At 44.8% G+C, this 20,381-nt stretch overlaps 1 protein-coding gene across 3 annotated transcripts; it reads left to right on the top strand.

Moving 5' to 3' along the window:
- The first annotated feature begins 939 nt into the window (after nucleotides 1–939).
- On the top strand, nucleotides 940–18,978 carry LOC309392428 (uncharacterized protein). Of its 3 annotated transcripts, none has more exons than XM_081953636.1 (2): nucleotides 940–1,031; nucleotides 16,201–18,978. In XM_081953636.1, the coding sequence occupies exon 2, from the start codon at nucleotides 16,227–16,229 to the stop codon at nucleotides 17,346–17,348; it is 1,122 nt and encodes a 373-aa protein (XP_081809762.1). In that variant the 5' UTR covers nucleotides 940–1,031; nucleotides 16,201–16,226; the 3' UTR covers nucleotides 17,349–18,978. The 3 variants fall into 3 exon arrangements, with proteins under 3 accessions (XP_081809762.1, XP_081809760.1, XP_081809761.1); XM_081953634.1 differs by lacking the exon at nucleotides 940–1,031 and adding an exon at nucleotides 5,367–5,510; XM_081953635.1 differs by lacking the exon at nucleotides 940–1,031 and adding an exon at nucleotides 5,582–5,649.
- The last annotated feature ends 1,403 nt before the right edge of the window (nucleotides 18,979–20,381 follow it).

Below are 20,381 nucleotides of genomic sequence, written 5' to 3'. Positions count from 1 at the left end.
AAAACGCTTAGAGAGGGCTGTAAAGCACTGTGAAGCGGTATATAAATCTAAGTGCTATTGCTAGCGCCAAGTGCTTTATCTCTGCCTTCAGACTCATCTGAATTAGAGTGCAATTGGTTGTGGAATTTTCTTGGAACTGCTGCATGATTTGTAGACTGGAGATACTATAGGTGGTATTTATCCCTCCCCCTCTGTTGAGTGAGAGAGGGCTGCTCAATGTTAACTTAAGTGGTCTTCTTTTCTCCTCTTTCAAACCAGTGATCCTTTCTATTGAAAATGTGAACTTTGCTGTCTTCAAAAGAATGACTTTAGTCTTTCAAATGCAGATAGTGCGCTGAATTTTGTCCTGAGGGGGTTTGATCTCCTACGTTGTGCATTGCGCTTGTGAAATGGTTGTTTTGGTTCACCGATATTCTTCTTCCTCTAGGAAAAAAAACCCCACAGTCCAGTTGCCTTTTGAAAAAGCACTTTTGAGATCCCTCAAGGGAAAAAAAAAACATTGGGTCCCCAATGAAAACCTATTTTCCTTATCTTGAACCCAACCAGTCAGTCATACCTTACCTGACAAAAAACTACTACAACAACGATGGCCATTAATATAGCCACTCTCCACGGCGCTCTCTGGCTGGGGAACCATAGGCTGTGTAGTTCCTATCTGGAAGGCCCCATTTCACCCTCTTGGGTGGGTGAGTGGGGCTTTCTATTTGCCCTTTTCCTCAATACCGCTTTTATCAGCCGAATCATTATTATTTTCGTTTGTGTGGTGGTTTTTTTGTTTTGTTGTTTAAAGAGAAAAAAAAAATCTCCTCAGCCGGCCTCTTTTTCTTCCCGCTCTGGAAAAATAACGGCCATCACCTGTCGTGGGAGGAGGGGTCGAGGCACGTGCCCGCTCCCAACGGCGCAGGCGCAGCTCTGCTCGGCCTTGTGGGCGGGGCCTTCGGGGATTCCCTTTTTTTTCCCTCCCACCCCGGGGCGCGGATTGCGCGTGTGCGAACTTCGTATTTCTTCCCCCTCTGGTCCGGAGCTGGCTGGTAAGTTTGTCTCGGAGCGAATTTCGCTTTTTGTTTTGCCCGCCGCCGGCCGTTAATTGCGCATCTTTGCAGCGTTTGTTTGGCGGGGACTGCGAATCTGCGCCCGTTGCTTAAGAAGCCAAGAAAGTGAAATGGATATCGCTGATATAATTTTAGATACCATATCAATTTTATAGAATTATTTCTGCATTTGGGGATATATCCCCCCGCCTTTTTGGGATGGGCGGATAATTCGGATTAATTGCTCCGTGGTGGAAAAAAATGGCTCTTTTAGTGTCCTTTGGGGGATGAAGGCGTGAGAATGCTAGCGGGGGTAATTGGGGGGGGGGGCTCAAGGGGGGAAAAAAAGCCCGGGATGGCTAAAAAACCTCTGCATGGAGGCAAGTCACGCCTTGCACCGAGCTTGGATGGTTTAAATCCTGGCTTGTGGGAGAAATCACAGCTTGCTGGCTTTGTTTGCACCGCTCGGCGGTTTCTAGGTAGAGTTTTTCGCTCATCTTTTTAAGTGGGAGAACTTGCACAATTGGTGGCTGACTAAATACTTTTTTGCCCCACTGTATGTGTTTGTATTTATATAGATATATAGAGATTGCTATATAGATATTGCTATATTGATAGGTAGATATTGCTATATAGTTAAATATTGCTATATAGTTAGTATTGCTATATAGATAGCTATATAGAGAGGTTGATAGATATATGTTTATATGTATGTACACTATATTGCCAAAAGTATTTGCTCACCCATCCACATAATCAGAATCAGTTGTGAGCGAATACTTTTGGCAATATAGTGTATGTGTGTGTGTATATATATGAACCTGACACAATACATAAACAGATATGTGTGTGTGTGTGTGTGTATTGTGTCAGGTTCAAATCCCAGTAAGGGTTGGCTAGCTGATGAGAGCTAAATAGCTTGAAATAGATCTATACTAGTCTCCCTTTATTTATTTATCAGCACAAACACAACACATATCTATGTATGTATATATAAAATCTCAATATTAAAACTAGAGCGACTGCTAGTTCCCATCCAAAAGAAACAGAGAAAAAAGATTGTTCTTACTTTGGAATAATTAAAATACGATGTTCATGGACTGTAAATATAGTTTCTTAGGTGTGTTTTTTTGCAATGCATCCTGGGAAATGCAAGCAGTCCGTAGCCCGGATAGGTTAAAGGATCTGCCCAGGTAGGCAATGGCGGGAGAAATCAAATTGGACGTTAGAAGGGAGGTCTTCTTCCCTTCCGGTGGGCCTGTTATAAGGAGAGCCCTCTGGGCTGTTGAGGTTTCCGCCTTGAAAAGAAAGAAGCAGTTGGCCCACTGGCAGCAACTCAATTCATTACACCTGGAGCAGTGGTCCCCAATCTTTTTTTTGGCCATTGTCCACCTAAGCATCTTTAAAATCCTGATGCCCCCTTCTCCCTCCCACATATAATTCTTACTTTACTCAAAAAGTGAACTCTACTCACATGGAGGAAGCCTAAAAGGCCATTAACTTGGTTTAAGCAAGGTTCAAATTGCCCCCATTAAAAATCAAATTGCCCCCCCCTCCCACTTGGGAACCACCGATCTGGAGAACAAGCTAGGATAGGTGAAGATAGGAGGGAGGAGGGAGGTGTGAACTTGTTCTGGAGGTGTTGCATGTTGGGGAGGGAGCAGCTACACCCTGGAGAAAAAGGAGGTGGGCATTGTGCATGCCTCCTTTTAAACTTTTTTATAGGCTTCTGACATATGCATATGTATGCTTATATTTATATGTGTGTGTGTGTGTGTTGTATTTGTACTGATAAATAAATAAAGGGAGACTAGTATAGATCTATTTCGAGCTAATTAGCTCTCATCAGCTAGCCATACCCTTACTGGGATTTGAACCTGTATTATATATTAGGCAGGAGTCTTAGCCACTAAGCCACAGGCTCTCCTCCTTATCAGTTGAGTAGTGAGCTTCCTCCCATATTTAGGCATACCAGGGGTTGTAACACAAATATATATATGTATATATGTATATTATGAGTATATATGTGTATGTGTGTTTACAATGTACATGTACATATATGTAGACTTAGGACCACAATTGAGCTCAAAATGTGTGGATAAGCAAGATGGGTAAGTGAATTTTGCTCCATTTTTATGACCGTTCTTCCACCGGTAAGTGAACCACTGCGGTTGTTAGTAACACAGTTGTGAAATGAATCTGGCTCCCCCATTGATTTTGCTTGTCTGAAGGTTGCAAAAGGGGATCCTATCACCCCCCAGGATCCTGCAACCCTCAAAAATACAGGCCAATTGCCAAGCATCTGAATTTTGACCCCGTCACCATGGGGTTGCTGCAACAGTCGTAAGTGTGAAAAAACGGTCATAAGTCATGTAATTGCAAACGGGTCACTAAAGGATTAGTTCTGTGTTGTAAGAAGAATGTCAAATTGTTAATGGTGAATTCATAACTCTTAAAAAGTGCTGCTGCTTCCAGAAAAGAGATGGAGCCTTTCTACTACTAGGAGTATTCCCAAAGGAAGGAGATGCTATTCTCTCCTCCCCTTTGAGTCAAGGGCCGAGTGAGTTTATTGGGCTTATAGGACCAGGTTGAAGCTACCCCTGTTTGACTTTTCATAGCTTAAATCTCCAAGTAAAAATGATCCTTAGCTTCATTCACTGGGAAAGGTGTAATTTTATTAGAGATCAGCTGTATTGCAGCACAGGTAGTCCTCGGTTTACAACAGTCCGTTTAGTGATCGCTTGAAGTTAACAACAGCACTGAAAAAAGTGCCTTCCCACCATTTTTCACACTTACGACCATTGCAAGCCTTCCCACGGTCAAATCGTTTACGTTGGGATGCTTGACAACTGGTTCATGTTTATGACGGTTGCAGTGTACCCGTGATCCTTTTTTACGGCCTGACAAGCAAGGTTAGGGGGGAAGCCAGATTCACTTCACTCATTTAACAACTGCAGTGATTTATTTAAGGATGGCAAGAAAGCTCGCAAAATGGGGCAAAAGTCACTGAACAAATTTCTCACTTAATAGAAGACTACCTGCAACGCAAAGCCCCAACTGAGGTTCGTGCGCCAAAATCGCTTAAGTTCTGTCTGTCCCCCCCCTCCTTATCTGCCTCTTGCAATCCAGTTTGTGCAAGATGTTTTCATAACGGTCAGTATTGGGTTCCTTCCTCCTTCCAGTGGTCTGGCCTTGGAGCAGCTTCCTTCCCTCTTGACACAACTTTCGGTTTCCTCCAACCATTCCCCCCCCTGCCCCCTCCTGCCCCCCCCCCCCCCCGTCCCCAGTTCATGGCAGTCTGTCGCCACATGGTAGCAGAGCCCAAGTGAACATAAGGTGGCAGCTGGCATTCCACCCTCCTTGGGAAAAGCTATTAAACCTGGAAAGTACAGGTAATCCTCCACTTACAACAATTCATTTAGTGACCGTTCGAAGTTACAACAGCACTGAAAACAGTCACTTATGACCGTGAAAAAACTAACCATTGTAGCCTCCCCTTGGTCACATGATCAAAATTCAGATGCTTGGCAGCTGTTTCATATTTATGACGGTTGCACAAATAAAGGGGTCATGTGATCCCCTTTTGCAGCCTTCTGATGAAGGAAAGCCAAGGGGAAAACCAGATTCACTTAACAACCGTGTTAGTCACTTAACAACCGCAGTGATTCATTTAACAAACGTGGCAAGACAAGATGTAAAATGGGGGGGAAACTCCAACCAATGTTTTACTCCCCAGCGTAAATTTGGGGCTCCATTGTGTCGTAAGTTGAGGATTACCAGTGCAGAATTCAACCTGGGTGTAAACTTGATGTACAGATAGTTCTCAATTTGCGACCATAATTGAGCCTCGAATTTTTGTTGTGAAGTGACACATTTGTGAAGTGACTTCTTGCCAGAGTTAAGTGAGTTGCTGCAGTTGGGTAAATTGGTAAACCCAGTTGTTAAATGAATCTGGCTTCCCCATTGACTTAGCTTCTCCGAAGGTTGCAAAAGGGGGGGATCCCTTGATCCCAGGACTCACTGCAACTGTCACAAATGTGAGTTAGTTGCCAAGGATCTGCATTGTGACCATGGGAACGCTGCAACAGTTGTAAGTGTGAAAAATGATCCTGCCGCTTTTTTTTCAGTGATAATGTAACTTTGAACGGTCACTAAATGAACTGTTGTAAGTCGAGGACTACCCGTAGTATAAAAGGGTTTTTTCTTGGCGATAGAAGATCCACTGCAGCAGCCTGCAGTGGGTTATGCCCAGGCATGCCCTTTTAGCCTTGTATGTTGTCTCCCAATCCCTGCCTTCTTTTCATGTTTAGTTTTGCTCCTCCTCAAATCTCAACCAGCAGCTGTTCTGCAGCTGGATCTAATTACATTAACCAAGAACAAATGGTAAATTGGGACTTTGGAAGTCAGACTTCGGTAGAAACTTCTACGGGCATTTTTAAGTGGCAAAGTCTACGGTTGCACTTTGTGACTCAAGAAAAGGTAAGCGTTTGCAATGAAGAGAAAGAAGAGTTGAAAAGTTTGTGTTGTTTGTGTCCTAGCTGCTTGTGTAGAACTTGGGAAGAAGCCTCAAAGTGACTCGACTTTCTAAGGGACGAAGGCTACGCTGAATTTAAAAAAAGTAAGTCTTTGCAATGCAGAAACACGAAGTTTAAAAATTGTAGCTGCGTTCCCTCTCAGAGCTGTTTGGAATACATGCAGGCAACAGTGTGGGGTAAGGAATTTGGTGAGAGTTGGATACAGAAGCATGCTTTCTTCACAATCATATTTTTTGGGTATTAATATCTTAATTTTGTTTTTTTTACATGAACTATGAAAAAGCTGCTGTATATATAAATAACCATACATTGAATTTCTAGCTACTATGAAGCTTTAAAACCACGATAAAGCTGTATTTTTACCTTTTTTCTGCCTTCCCACAAAGTGTATCAAATGCAGAATGTTGGAAGATTAAGTTTTTTGTAGGTTGAATTGTTGGAAGAAATGCCCTTCTGGGTTCAGTTCCAAGTGGGGAAAAAGACACTGGAAACATGGAGGCTGCTTGGAAAGATGGTTTAATGGTGGACAGGATCACATGGCTTGAGCTCCTGAACAGAAAAGGGGGATCCGATGCTTCCAGAGGTGAAGAAGAAAGGAAAGAAAGAGGCTCGCAGAGAGTTTTCTGAGTTTTTTATACTCTGTTTGGCGCCACCTCTCTGTTTCCTGTTCCTGTGTAAGAAATGTATTCGGATTGGTTGTCACACTCCCATGGGGCCACGCAGGGGCAACCCTGTAAGCTGTGTTTTGAATCCAAGTTTGTTCGAGCCTTGCTTCTTCCCAGGTGCCCTGTGGTGAGTTTCTGTGGAAGGCTAATCCTACCTTTGTTATGTAGAGTAGACTAGCTCAGGCTTTTTAATGGCCCATTGACCAAGGTGGGGGCTATTAAGAGTGAGTCTGTTTCCTGCCTAAAAACATGCTTCTCCATTTCTTATCCAGGGAAATATAATGTTCTGCCTTTTCTATATTTTCCAGGATATTTCAGTTTTCTAGGGCAGAATATTATACTTCCCTGGATCAGACATGGAGAAACATGTTTTTAGGCAGGAAGCAGACTCACTCTTAATAGCCTCCACCTTTGTCAATGGGCCATTAAAATGCCCGAGCCAGTCTATTCTACATAACAAAGATCTCCCCCTTAAGCTCCCGGGTGATGGGATTAAGGCATGATAGGATTAGCCCTTTACCCATCTCACCACAGGGCACCTGGGAAGAAGCAATGTTCAACTAAGGTTGGGACTCAAAAGACAGACACACTTAGTTAAGACTAACTAAGCCCCTGGGAATCTGACAACCAATCAGAATACATTTCTTACACAGGAACAGGAAACGGGGGCCGAACAGAGTATAAAAAACTCAGGAACTCTCAGCAAGCCCCGTTTTTCCGCTCTTTTTCTTCTTCACCCAACATCTGGAAGCATCTGATCCCCCTTTTCTGTTCAGGAGCTCCAAGCCATGTGATCCTGTCCACCATTAAACCATCTTTCCAAGCAGCCTCCATGTTTCCAGTGTCTTTTCCCCCACTTGGGAGCTGAACCCAGAAGGACATTTCTTCCAACAGTATAGCATCATCAGTGCTGGTAGTAAGGAGTGCTGAGACCCTTTGGGATGAAACGGCACTCCTTCAACTAGCACTGATGATGTTACCTAGTTGGGTAACGAAACGTCTGCAAGAAAACAAGCAAGCTCAGAGGGCACCAAGGACCCCTCATTTCATCCCCCAGCTACAAATATTTTCCTCTAAAAGTGTATAGATAAATCTCAGGTGTTGTTTCCCCTCGGGAAATTTTTCCCAGGTAAACTGCGTCTCATTTGAAGCAATCTTACGGAGGGGAGCTTTTTTGAAGTTCACCCTGCTGATGGAAAAGGAGAAAAAGCATTTTTGTATTTCGCTTCGCAAAGGGGGTTGGTGTGTATCATTTATTATGCTCCAAAAGACAGGAGTAGAACTTCAACAGATAATGTTTTATGAAGCCTTTGTATTTGCAGGGAGAAGTGAATTGAGTCTTGTGTGTGTGTGTGTGTGTACGTGTGTGTGTGTGTGTGTGTGTGTATGCGTGTGTATGCTTGTGAGTCATAATGCATATCAGCGTTGCAAATATCATCCAAAATTAAATCAGAGTCCAAGGCAAAGTATTCCTCAAAGTTCCAATTTATTAAGAGAGACATGTTGGTACAATCCGTGGAAAACCCGAATCTGAAAGCTTCCTGGGTTTTCCACCCAGTTTAAAGTTCATGATCTTGCCCCGACACCCACAAGTCCATCCCATGGTCCCATCTTTCACCTGGATGGCCAGTTCCGGTCAGACTCAGAGGTATTGAGAACAAAAGATGACCTTGGATTCTAGAAAGGAATTTTTTACTTTGACAACAACACATTCTACTCCTTACTATTCCCCCTCCCAATTCCCCACTAATGAAACAGCATAGTAAAATAAGAGAGAGTGTGGCAAGCCAAAGATCCTAAAAGGAACCGGCTGCAATACACTTTATTGGGTTTCAGTAAATTCCATTGAGTCTTATAAACCATGGGTTATATTTCTACCAGCAGTAGTCCGTTGGGTAAGATTTAACTTTGGTGAAATGTTACTGCGGCTTGATACACTGAGCTAAGTTGGTGTAAGGGCACTACCGCAGCTGGTCCCACAGGAAAACAAAGCTGGATTCCATTGAGTTGAATCGAAAGAACTTTTAGCAATTCTTCCCGTTTCCCCAAAATGCAATTCCCCCCCCCTCGAACCGCCCAGTCCATCTGATGCCCGCAAGGATGTTTTGAGAACACTGAGGTGCTAGGCAGATAAGAGCTCAGTCTCAGGGCACGATGGCCTTGGAAGTGGCTGAGAGGGAAGGCAATTCCTACTCCCTAATTCCCAAGCGGTTACAGCGAAAGCAACGGGAACATACTAGCAAGCCTCCCCCACCCCACCCCTCCCGCTTTCCAACAGAAAGAGTGGGACCTGACATTTGGTTAGTGTAGATTTTGGGAGTTGTGCGTGAGGCCAGCCGAGGAGTTTTTGCAATAACTCAAAGTATTGCATGAGTGTACTCGCTGAGACCCTCAAGGCCAAAGCCAATTGCTTCACCCCTTTAAATCTTGTTAAATGCAATTTGTACTGTGATTAGATTCAGGGAAGAGTCTCCTGCTCCCAGATCACAGGAAGCTTCAGGGTTCCTTTTTTGCTACAAGCGCAATGCAATACAATACAATAGCAGAGTTGGAAGGGACCTTGGAGGTCTTCTAGTCCAACCCCCTGCCTAGGCAGGAAACCCTATACCCGTGATGGCGAACCTATGGCACGCGTGCCACAAGTGGCACGCGGAGCCATTTGTCAGGGCACGTGAGGCGTTGCCCTGTCAGCTGGCCAGCGCGCATGCGCGTGCTGGCCAGCTGAGTTCACCTTTTTAAAAGCTATTTTTCGCCTTCCCCAGGCTCCAGAGGCTTTATAGGAGCCTGGGGAGGGCGAAAAGAGCCACTTCCGGTTTGCTCGGAGGGTGATTTTAAGCGCTCCGAAGGCTTCAGGGACCGCCTCCGGGGGGTCGGGGAGGCTCTTTTCACCCTCCCCAGGCTCCTATAAAGCCCCTGGAGCCTGGGGAGGGCAAAAAAAAACATGTAAAAATGGGGGGGTCGCGTGTTTTGCGCGCATGCGCACTGGGGGGGTCGCGCATTGCATTATGGGTGCGGCACGCCCACACTCGACCCCCCTGCGCTCCCCCCACTTGTGGCACGTCAGCCAAAAAAGGTTCGCCATCACTGCCCTATACCATTTCAGACAAATGGCTATCCAACATCTTCTTAAAGACTTCCAGTGTTGGGGCATTCACAACTTCTGGAGGCAACTTCTGTTCCACTGATTCATTGTTCTAACTGTCAGGAAGTTTCTCCTCAGTTCTAAGTGGCTTCTCTCCTTGATTAGTTTCCACCCATTGCTTCTTATACAGTACAATACAATAGTAGAGTTGGAAGGGACCTTGGAGGTCTTCTAGTCCAACCCCCTGCCTAGGGAGGAAACCCTATACTGTTTCAGACAAATGGCTATCCAATATCTTCTTAAAGATTTCCAGTGTTGGGGCATTCACAACTTCTGGAGGCAATTTCTGTTCCACTGTTCCTTGACTTACAACCACATTTGGGCCCCAAGATTTCTGTGGCTAAATAAAACATTTGTGAAGTGTGCTTCGCCCGCTTTTGCAACCTTTCTTGCCACAGTTATTAAGTGAATTACTGCAGTTTGTTTCGTAAGTAAGTTGAGACTACTGGTCAGTTTGCAAAAGTTGATCATGTGGCCTCAGGACACTGTGACCGTCATAAATATGAACCACTTGCCAAGCATCCAAATTTGGATCACGTGATTGGGGGAGGGAGAGATGTTGCAACATTCATAAGCCACTTTTTTCAGTGGGGTTGTAACCTCAGATGGTTGTTAAACCAACCACTGGTAGTCCTTGACTTACAACAGGTCGTTCAGTGACAGTTGGAAGTTACACCGGCACTGAAAAAAGGGAGTTATGACCGTTTTTCACAGTTACAACCTTTGCAGCAGCTCCATGATCATATGATCAAAATTCAGCAGCTTGGCAAGTGTTTCACACTTATGACCGTTGCTGTGCCCTGGGGTCACGTGATGCCCTTTTGCGACCTCCTGATAAGCAAAGTCAATGGGGAAGCCAAATTCACTTAACAACCAGGTTACTCGTTTAACAACAGCTGTCACTTCACAAATGTTTTATTTAGCTACAGAAATCTTGGGGCCCAAATTGTGGTTGTAAGTCAAGAGCTACCCGTACAAGTTACTTAGCAACTGTTTGAACCCCCCCCCCCCCCCGGAATTGGTACAATGTAGTTTTGACAGCTGCTTCTTCCCTGTCTTCTCTCCCCCCCCCAATTGTAACGACTGCATTTATAGTTGTACAATATTTTTTTTTGCTAAATCCTGGCCCCTAGCAAACAATTGGTTCACTTAACGATGGTTGCAAAACAGGTAGTTGAATTGGATCAACTTGGGGGGTAACTTGTATTATGACCATTACGACTTAGGATCGTGACAGACACGTCCCATGACAGTTGTAAGTCAAGGACTAACTGCACTTGGTTAAGGTAAAGGTTCCCCTTGCACATATGCGCTAGTCGTTCCCGATTCTAGCGGGCAGTGCTCATCTCCGTTTCAAAGCCGAAGAGCCAGCGCTGTCCAAAGACGTCTCCGTGGTCATGTGGCCGGCATGACTAAATGCCAAAGGCACACGGAACACTGTTACCTTCCCACCAAAGGGAAGGTTCCTATTTTTCTACTTGCATTTTTTATGTGCTTTCGAACTGCTAGCTTGGCAGAAGCTGGGACAAGTAACGGGAGCTCACTCCGTTACGCGGCGCTAGGGATTCGAACCGTTGAACTGCCGACATTTCTGATCGACAAACTCAGCATCTTAGCCACTAATCCACCGCATGCCCTAATTGGCTAACAGTCTTAGCCGTTGAGCCCCCATGTCCTCTACTTGGTTAACAGTACTTGGTTAACTTTGGCTTATTCAAACCGTCCTTTGGAGGTGCAAAACCAGTTAGTCCCTGGAAAATAACTATGTTGGAAATATAGACCTGTTTTGATGAGCTCTAAAACGCACAGCTCCCTGCAGACATTTAGAAAAACTGCTGTGTTCCCATTATCTGGAGTTAAATCCTCAGCCCCTTAAAGCCTCTTTGGGATTCTAAAGCACTGGAGAGTAAAAGAGAATGAGGCCAAAAGGGCTTCGTTAAGGCAATTCTCCTCCAACCAATGTTTTCAAGGCAGATTGGAGCCTCCCACCTCCCATTGCTACAGAATCAATGTGATTACGACCGACCTTTTCGGCAAAGGTAAATAGGGGCTCAAAGGTACTTTTCGAAAGGCCACTGGGCTTTTCCTAGTTTTTCTCCTTAAAAACGTTTCATTATTTATTATAATGCTTTATTAATAATAATACAACATTTGATATTTATTTATTAATAATAATAATAATAAAACATACCTTTCAGTCGGTCATCTGCACCTCCATAACTGTCTGGTTTGGCTCTGCAACCCAACAAGACAGACAGAGACTTCAGAGGAGAATTAGAACTGCAGGAAAAACCATGGCTACCAACCTGCCTTCCATTGAGGACCTGTAGACTGTATGAGTCAAAAAGAGGACTATGAAAATATTTAAAGACCCCTCGTATCCTGGACATAAATTGTTCCAACTCCTACCCTCAAAACGACGTCATAGGGCCGTGATGGCGAACCTATGGCACGCGTGCCACAAGTCAAATAAAATTGAAAATTAAGGTTTAATTTGATTTTAAGGGTATTTATTATGTATATGGTTTTTTAATGTGGTACCTGTACACCGCCCCGAGTCCCTTTGGGGAGAGGGGGCGGTCTAGAAATCAAATAAAATTGAAATTGAAATTGAAGTGGCACGCGGAGACATTTGTCAGGGCACGGAGGCGCTGGCCAGCTGAGTTCACCTTTTTAAAAGCTATTTTTCGCCCTCCCCAGGCTCCAGAGGCTTTATAGGAGCCTGGGGAGGGCGAAAAGAGCCTCCCCCGCCCCACCAGAGGCTTCAGGGAACGTCCGGAGGCTTCCTTGACACCTTCGGAGCGCTTAAAATCACCCTCTGAGCGAACCGGAGCATGGTCACTTCATGGCTGCTGTGTTGCGCTGCTGCGACAGCACAACACAGCCATTCACCCCAGAGGCTGTGCCCGGCTCTTTGGGAGCCCGCTCGCAAGAGAGCAGCCGCCCGACAATCCCCCTCTCCAACTGGGCACAGCGCCGCTCACCAACCTAGCGGTACCCCGAAGGCACCAAGCAAAGTGAGCGCCTCCCCCCACCCAGTTTCGTGGTTCGGAACTTTTGGGATACCGCTAGGTTTTGGGGGAGAGCTTATATTTTTGCCCACCTGAAAAATGTGGCATGGCCTTATTTTCAGGACATGTCATATTTTCAGGAAAACACGGTAGTACCCATCTCTCTCCTGGTACCTATCTCTTCCCACTTATGACTATAACCATTCTGCTTTTATCTTTAAATTATATATTTTATTTGTTTCCTTGTATAATTTGATTGCTTATTAGTAACCTATGACTATCACTAAGTGTTGTATCTTATGATTCTTGATGAATGTATTCTATTTTATTTTTCTTTATGTACTCTGAGAGCATATGCACCAAAGACAAATTCCTTGTATGTCCAATCACACTTGGCCAAGAAAGAATTCTATCTGTTCATTTGTTCTATCTATCTATCTATCTATCTATCTATCTATCTATCTATCTATCTATCTATCATTATCTATCCATCTCTATCATCTATCATTCATCCATCTATCCATCCATCCATCATCTATCTATATCTATCTGTCATCTATCTATCATTATCTATCATCTATCTATCATCCATCTATCTATCCATCCATCTATCTATATCTATCTATCATCTATCTATCTATCTATCTATCTATCTATCTATCTATCTATCTATCTATCTATCTATCTATCTATCTATCACTTCTCATCCAGGAAAGCTTCTTCAGTTCTGATTTGAGTGGCAGGGAATGGAAGGATTTATATTATTTGCAGTTACCGGGCCGTTAAGACTCTGAATGGGAGGTATAGTCCATCACACTTGGCCAAGAAAGAATTCTATCTGTTCATTTGTTCTATCTATCTATCATTATCTATCTATCTATCTATCTATCTATCTATCTATCATTATCTATCTATCTCTATCATCTATCTATCATCTATCTATCATCCATCTATCTATCTATCTATCCATCCATCCATCATCTATCTATCTATCTATCTATCTATCTATCTATCTATCTGTCATCTATCTATCATTATCATCTATCTATCCATCCATCTATCCATCCATCATCTATCTATATCTATCTATCTATCTATCTATCATCTAACTATCATCTAACTATCTATCATCTATCTATCATCTATCATCCATCCATCTACCCATCCATCCATCATCTGTCTGTCTGTCATCTATCTATCATTATCTATCTATCTATCTATCTATCTATCTATCTATCTATCTATCTATCTATCTATCTATCTATCATCTATCACTTCTCATCCAGGAAAGCTTCTTCAGTTCTGATTTGACTGGCAGGGAATGGAAGGATTTATATTATTTGCAGTTACCGGGCCGTTAAGACTCTGAATGGGAGGTATAGTCCATCACACTTGGCCAAGAAAGAATTCTATCTGTTCATTTGTTCTATCTATCTATCATTATCTATCTATCTATCTATCTATCTATCTATCTATCTATCTATCTATCTATCATTCATTATCTATATCATCTATCTATCATCTATCTATCATCCATCTATCTATCTATCTATCCATCCATCATCTATCTATCTATCTATCTATCTATCTATCTATCTATCTATCTATCTGTCATCTATCTATCATTATCATCTATCTATCCATCCATCTATCCATCCATCATCTAACTATCATCTAACTATCTATCATCTATCTATCATCTATCATCCATCCATCTACCCATCCATCCATCATCTGTCTGTCTGTCATCTATCTATCTATCTATCTATCTATCTATCTATCTATCTATCTATCTATCTATCTATCTATCTATCATCTATCACTTCTCATCCAGGAAAGCTGCTTCAGTTCTGATTTGAGTGGCAGGGAATGGAAGGATTTATATTATTTGCAGTTACCGGGCCGTTAAGACTCTGAATGCGGGAGGTATAGTCCACCTATTCAGACAATAAAACGCCGTTATAAAGCAGGCAATTCTCTGGAAGCAAGCTAGAGACAAACAACGTTCAGGAAAGTGTGAGTTTTTGTGAACACAGCCTGTTCTTTTATTTGCAGTCACAGAGAATTGGGGGGGGGGGGGTGTTCCCTCACAGATTGCTGAAGGTTCCACTGCTTTCAGAGGAAAATGACTCTTTGTGCATGCACCAGATGGGGTGTGCCCAACTTTTTCCAATTTGCTTATGTGTGCAGTCAGCAGCCCGCACACAATCTCATTTAAAATGCTGTAGGCTTGCTGCGAAGTTGGCTGAAAAAGGCTTCCAGAGTGGTTTAGATAATGGTGTGAGCTCCCGTGGCTTGTCCCAGCTTCTGCCCAACCTAGCAGTTCAAAAGCATGTAAAAATGTAAGTAGAAAAAAGGAACCACCTTTGGTGGGAAGGGAACAGTGTTCCGTGTGCCTTCGGGGTTTAGTCATGCCGGCCACATGACCATGGAGATGTCTCTGGACAGCGCTGGCTCTTTGGCTTTGAAACAAAGATGAGCACTGCCCCCTAGAGTCAGGAACGACTAGCACATTTGTGCGAGGGGAACCTTTTTTACTATTAGGCTTACTTGCAGACTTGCAAAGACGCAAATCAAAAGTAAAGGAGAAGAGGGGGGGGGGAGCAAACTTGAACACCGATCTTTCCAGTTCAGTTGCATTGTGTTAGATTGGATTCTAAATGCTAAAATGGATTCAGTCGTTGGAGAGAAGCAATACAGGTAGTCCTCAGGTTACGACCACAGTTGAGCCCAGGCTTTACGTTGCTTAGTGAAACGTTTGTTAAGGGAGTTTCGCCTCATTTTACGATTTTTCTAGCTCCAGTGGCTGAGTGAATCATTGGAGTTGAAGAAGCTTCTTGAACGAGAAGCAAAAGGTCTTCAAAGAAAAAAGCAGAAAGTCCAGTGGCCTCTTGGGAAAAAAAAACACCTTTGGGTCAAGAGAAGTACAGTAAAACAAAGCCAGATCTGATGTTTGGGGTGCCAAATTCCCAAGTGTAATTCCCACCCCCTCCCAAAAGATTCTCAACCCCCCTTCCCTCCGTAGTTCACTTTTGTCCAGTCACGTTCAAACCAGATGTTTGGGGGATGATTGTCTTGGGTGCACAGCTGCATTCTCTCATAGCTGGCTGCCCTTGAAGTCTTGTCTCTGGCGGGCATGGTAGACAGTAGAGTCCCCTCCCCTCCCATCAATCGGTTTTCCTCCAACTCCACCCCACCCCGAAGCAAAGGAAAGAGAGCGCGTGAGGGGGAAGCTCTGAAATTTACATCTCTGGTGCAGAGGTCGTCCTTGACCACGATTGAGCCCAACATTTTCTGTTGAGAAGTGAGACATTTGTTGTGTGTGAATTTTGCCCCATTTTACGACCTTCCTTGCCTCCGTTGTTAAGTGAATCCCTGCAGTTGATAAGTTGGTAACCCGGTTGTTAAGTGAATCTGGCTTCCGCATTGACTCGGCTTGTCAGAAGGTCGCAAAGAGGGGAAATCACATGACCCAGGGACACAGCGACGATCATAAACATGAACCCAGTTGCCAGGCCTCTGAATTTTGACCACAGGGATGCTGGAAATGTGACTGAAAAAGTGGTCATGAGTTCCTTTTTTCAGGGCTTTGGACTTTGGTCGGTCACTGTTGTAAGTCGAGGACTTCCTGTGCTTTCCAAGATTATCTGTGGATGATTTTTTTTGGGGGGGGGAGTCTTTTCAGCCATTGATCAATAAAAGGCATCAGATGCAAACAACTTGCAAAGCAGGAATATTAGAAAATGATTTCCTAGGTGTCCCTCCATCTGCCTTAACTCTCTTCTTCTTCTTCTTCTCTCTCTCTCCTCCCCCAAGATATTTGCAGAGCAAGAATTTGAAAAATGGGAAGGCCCCGGAAAACCTCGAACGCTGCTGCATCTCCCCGCCCAGCTGCTACAGCCCCCAAGGCGGGTCCAGGGACGCCTCGCTCATCCGCCACCTCCAGGACCATCTCTGCGGCTGGTGCAAATCCAGCGGCTACAGCAACGGCTCCTAAGAGCAGAAGCAGCAGAGGATCAGGCCCAGAGACGGCGGCCTATTCCGCAAAGCCTAGAGGAGCAAGGGAGGGTGGCCAGCCCAGGTCTGCAACGGCTTCTGACGGCCAACGCGGAGGGCCACGGAAAAGCGATGAAGGAGCAGTCAAGAGCTTCGCGGCATCGGGTGGAGTCAAGCCTGCTGCTGCTTCCGCTGCCGCGAGCAAAACCCAAGGCAGAGCGAGGGGCCTTCCTGCGCCCCTCTCCCCTGAAAAAGTGGCTGAGGTCGAGAGGGAAACCCGTGGTCAGTGGAGGAACCCCGAATGGCACAAGTGGCGCGAGAACCGCATCACGGCCTCCATCGCGCCCAAGATCTCCAACAGCAAGTTTGCAAACGGCCGCAGCTCGGAAGTGCCTCAGTCGTACCTGAAGGAGGTGGTGGGATCGCGCTCCGCGGTACAGACCCCGGCCATGAGTTGGGGAGTCCGCAACGAGAAGAAAGCAGTGGAAGCTTACGAAGCCCTCAAGTCCAGCACGGCAAAGAAACCAGTGAGGGTGAAAGAATGCGGCATCATTGTCGACAAAGACAAGCCCTGGCTGGCTGCCAGCCCCGATGGCATCGTGCAAGACGCCCGTACCGGCAAGGATCTCAGTCTCTTGGAGGTGAAGTGCCCCTATAAACACAGAAATAAGACGGTGACCGAAGCGTGCCAAGACAATACCTTCTGCCTGGAAAATGAGGGCAGTTCCTACTCGTTGAAGAAAACTCATCCCTATTACACCCAAGTCCAGTGTCAGATGAAAGTCTCCGGCCTGAAGAAAGCGGATTTTGTCGTTCACACCAACAAAGAAACCGCAATCGCCCCGGTGGATTTTGACCCGGTTTTCTGGAAGCAAACGGTCCCCAAGCTGGAAAAGTTCTACACAGATGCTGTGGTTCCTTATCTGGAGGAGAACAAACCTTCTGCTCTCTGGGCCAGTGAAGAGTGAAGCTGTGGGAAGAAGTTTCTGATATTTTCTTTTTTTCTTCAGAAGACGTACCTTCAACCTGTTAAGCCCCGTTTCTCCTTTATACCTTTCTTCTCCAAGAGGACCAGAATCCGTTGCGGGTTGTTGTTTTTTTTGCGTCCCAAGGCAGCTTTGTAGAGCGGTGTTTCTCAACCTGGGCGATTTTCAGGTGTGGACTTCCAATTCCTTAGGTGGCTAGAGAATTCTGGGAGTCTACACTATCTTAAAGTCAAGATCGAGAAACATTGGCCTAGAGCCATGGTGGTGAACCTTTGGCATATGTGCCGGAAGTGGCACCTCTCCGGGCACACCAGCCGTCACCCGTTGCGCTTTCAGGTTCCGGCATGCACATGTGCGCCGGCCAGCTGGTCTTCATGCACACAACAGCACTGGAAACAGGAAGAGCAGCTCCCCAACACGCATGCCGGAAAGCTGAGCTTCTGGTTTCTGGCACATGCATGGCATGCCAGCCAGGTGGTCTTTGCACGTGCATGTGCACCAGAAACCAGAGCAACCGGTGAACGGTGAACATGAGCATGCTGGAAACTAGAAGCTCAGTTTCCCGGCACGCATATGCATGCCAGGGAACTGTTTTTTTGGTTTCCAATGCCCCCCCCCCAGTGTAATCGCTCCCGTTTTGGCATGGTGCCAAAAGGTTTCGCCAACACTGGCCTAGAGTATAGCCCGCCACGCTCTCTCTTTCTCTCTCTCTCTGTGCCTTTGGTTAATGTTTTAGAAAGCTGCATTCCTCTTGGGAACACGCAAAGTGCCCTCAACCTACTATATGAACAGACCGACGACGTCTAAAGCAGCCCCAGTTTTTCTCCTGCTACAAATCACGAACATCATTGGTTATTCTCTTTACCTGACCAGGCAAAAGGTAGATTTAAAAAAAAAAAGCAAGAAATTCTGGATTTGCTGCTTTCAGATTTTTAGAATCTACTTCCAGGTATCTTCCGTGGAGACGTTCTCAGAAATGAAACTAGCTTTTGCTTGAGATGCTGTAACGTTACCAGAAATGGGATACTTGAATGTTTCAATCCACAGCAGAGCTAAATTATCCTCATCCTACCCGTTGCCAGCATTTCCTGGAACCTGTGTGGTCCAACAAATACCCAGTGTGATAACAAAAAGGCCACAAGTTGCATGAAAGAAAAGTAATCCGGTTAATTAAGGGCTGCAGGTGTTTGAACATGGATCAAAATAAATCAAAACTCTTTGTTTTCCTGCTGCAAACGGCACATACTCTCGGTTATGTATCCAGAATGACTTGTGATCCAGTGGTAGCGAGAGAAAGTTAGATTATCATTTAGGCAGGAGGGAGAGATATGCTGACTTGGTCTCTTTCAGTACCGGTGGAAGTGCATCTTTGCTTAGAAAGTTTATATATATATAGAAAAAATGTAGTGAAAAAATATATATATTTTGAGGGAATTGCAACTGAGTTTTTGAAGAGTATTAAAAAAATTATAATTAAAAATGTGATGGGGGGGATCGTAACTGACTTTTTGTAAACTCTTGTGATATTTTTCTTTTGGACACATTAAAAAATAGTTCCCTCCCGTTTGCTCTCTGGGGCTTTAGTTAATGAAAATAAAAATAATCTATGCTGGATTTTGGTCCTGTGGTCTTTATAGCACAACCAGAAACTGAATTGAGAAAATAAGGGCATAAATGCCTCATTCGTTATTATTTTTACTATCTATTATGGCTAACAGCATTTTAATTTTTTTTATTAAGGCAGGGGTTTAGAGTTCATCCCATGCCTTTCTACTCAAGAGATCATGGGATGACTGGAAAATGAGCTTTTAACTACAGGAAACCACGTGGAAGAAAAATCAGTTAGCTGATACAGTGCAGTGATGTTGCCATCTCTATTTCAACCCTAAGGCCGAAATGTTGAGCCTGAGATTCCAAAATTACCTTTAAATCTTAACTATTAATTGGATTATGGAGATTAACATGCCAAAGGAGTAAACAAATCAAGGATTGCAGTTTATCTAGGACGGGGGTCTCCAACCTTGGCAAGTTTAAACATGGTGGACTTCAACTCCCAGAATTCCCCAGCCACGTGAGGAAGATCAGCTCTTTAAGAGCATCCTAATTTCCAACTTTACTTTCAATTACACAACTGTAGGTAGTTCCTTATGACCATCAAGCCTGGCAGTTAAGTCCTGAAGGTTGCAAAAGCACATAATTGACCTGATTTTATGGCCATTTCCTTGCAACAGTCATTAAGCAAAGCCCCAATTGTTCACTGTGGGCCAGTTTTTCTTGGAAACGAAGTAAACGCTACTTTTCTGGAAAAATAAAAAGTATTGTGTATGCATCTGACCATGGGACAGCGCTAATGGACACAAATGCAGGGCAGTTGCCCAGTGCCCAAAATGTGTTCATGCAACTGCCAGGTTGGGAGCGGACCAGAACCAGGCCATAGTAGTTTTTGGGCAGGCATCTGTTGTAACTTTGGTCGCTAACTGAACAAACAGGACACACAGGGCAGCAAGCAAGATGAAACAATTGTGAAACGGATGAGAAATTACATTTAAACTAAACTAGGAGAGTAGTTGGTCTGGATGGGTGACAACCGACTCAAACTCAACCCCTCCAAGACGGAGTGGCTGTGGCTACCGGCCCCCCGGTTCAACCAGCTAATTCCAACGCTGGCCATTGGGGGCGAACAACTGGCCCCCATGGAACGGGCGCGCAATTTGGGCGTCCTCCTAGATGCCCGGCTGTCGATGGATGACCATGTGGCAGCCGTGGCGAGGGGGGCGTTCCACCAGGTTCGCCTGGTGCGCCAATTGCGCCCCCTATTGGACCGGGATGCCCTTTGCACAGTCACTCACGCGCTGGTGACGTCCCGCCTAGACTACTGTAATGCTCTCTACATGGGGCTTCCCTTGAGATGCACTCGAAGACTGCAGCTGGTCCAGAACGCGGCCGTGTGGGTGTTTATGGGGAGTACGAGATACTCCCATATAACACCTCTCCTGCGCGAGCTGCACTGGCTTC

This window comes from Natrix helvetica (assembly GCF_964273705.1).
Source record: "Natrix helvetica genome assembly, chromosome: 5".
Taxonomy (NCBI): domain Eukaryota; kingdom Metazoa; phylum Chordata; class Lepidosauria; order Squamata; family Natricidae; genus Natrix; species Natrix helvetica.
This window is presented reverse-complemented; position numbering and strand designations above follow the sequence as displayed.

Coding starts and splice junctions, on each gene's coding strand:
- LOC309392428 (XM_081953636.1), top strand. CDS start 16,227: ATGGGAAGGCCCCGGAAAACCTCGAACGCTGCTGCATCTCCCCGCCCA.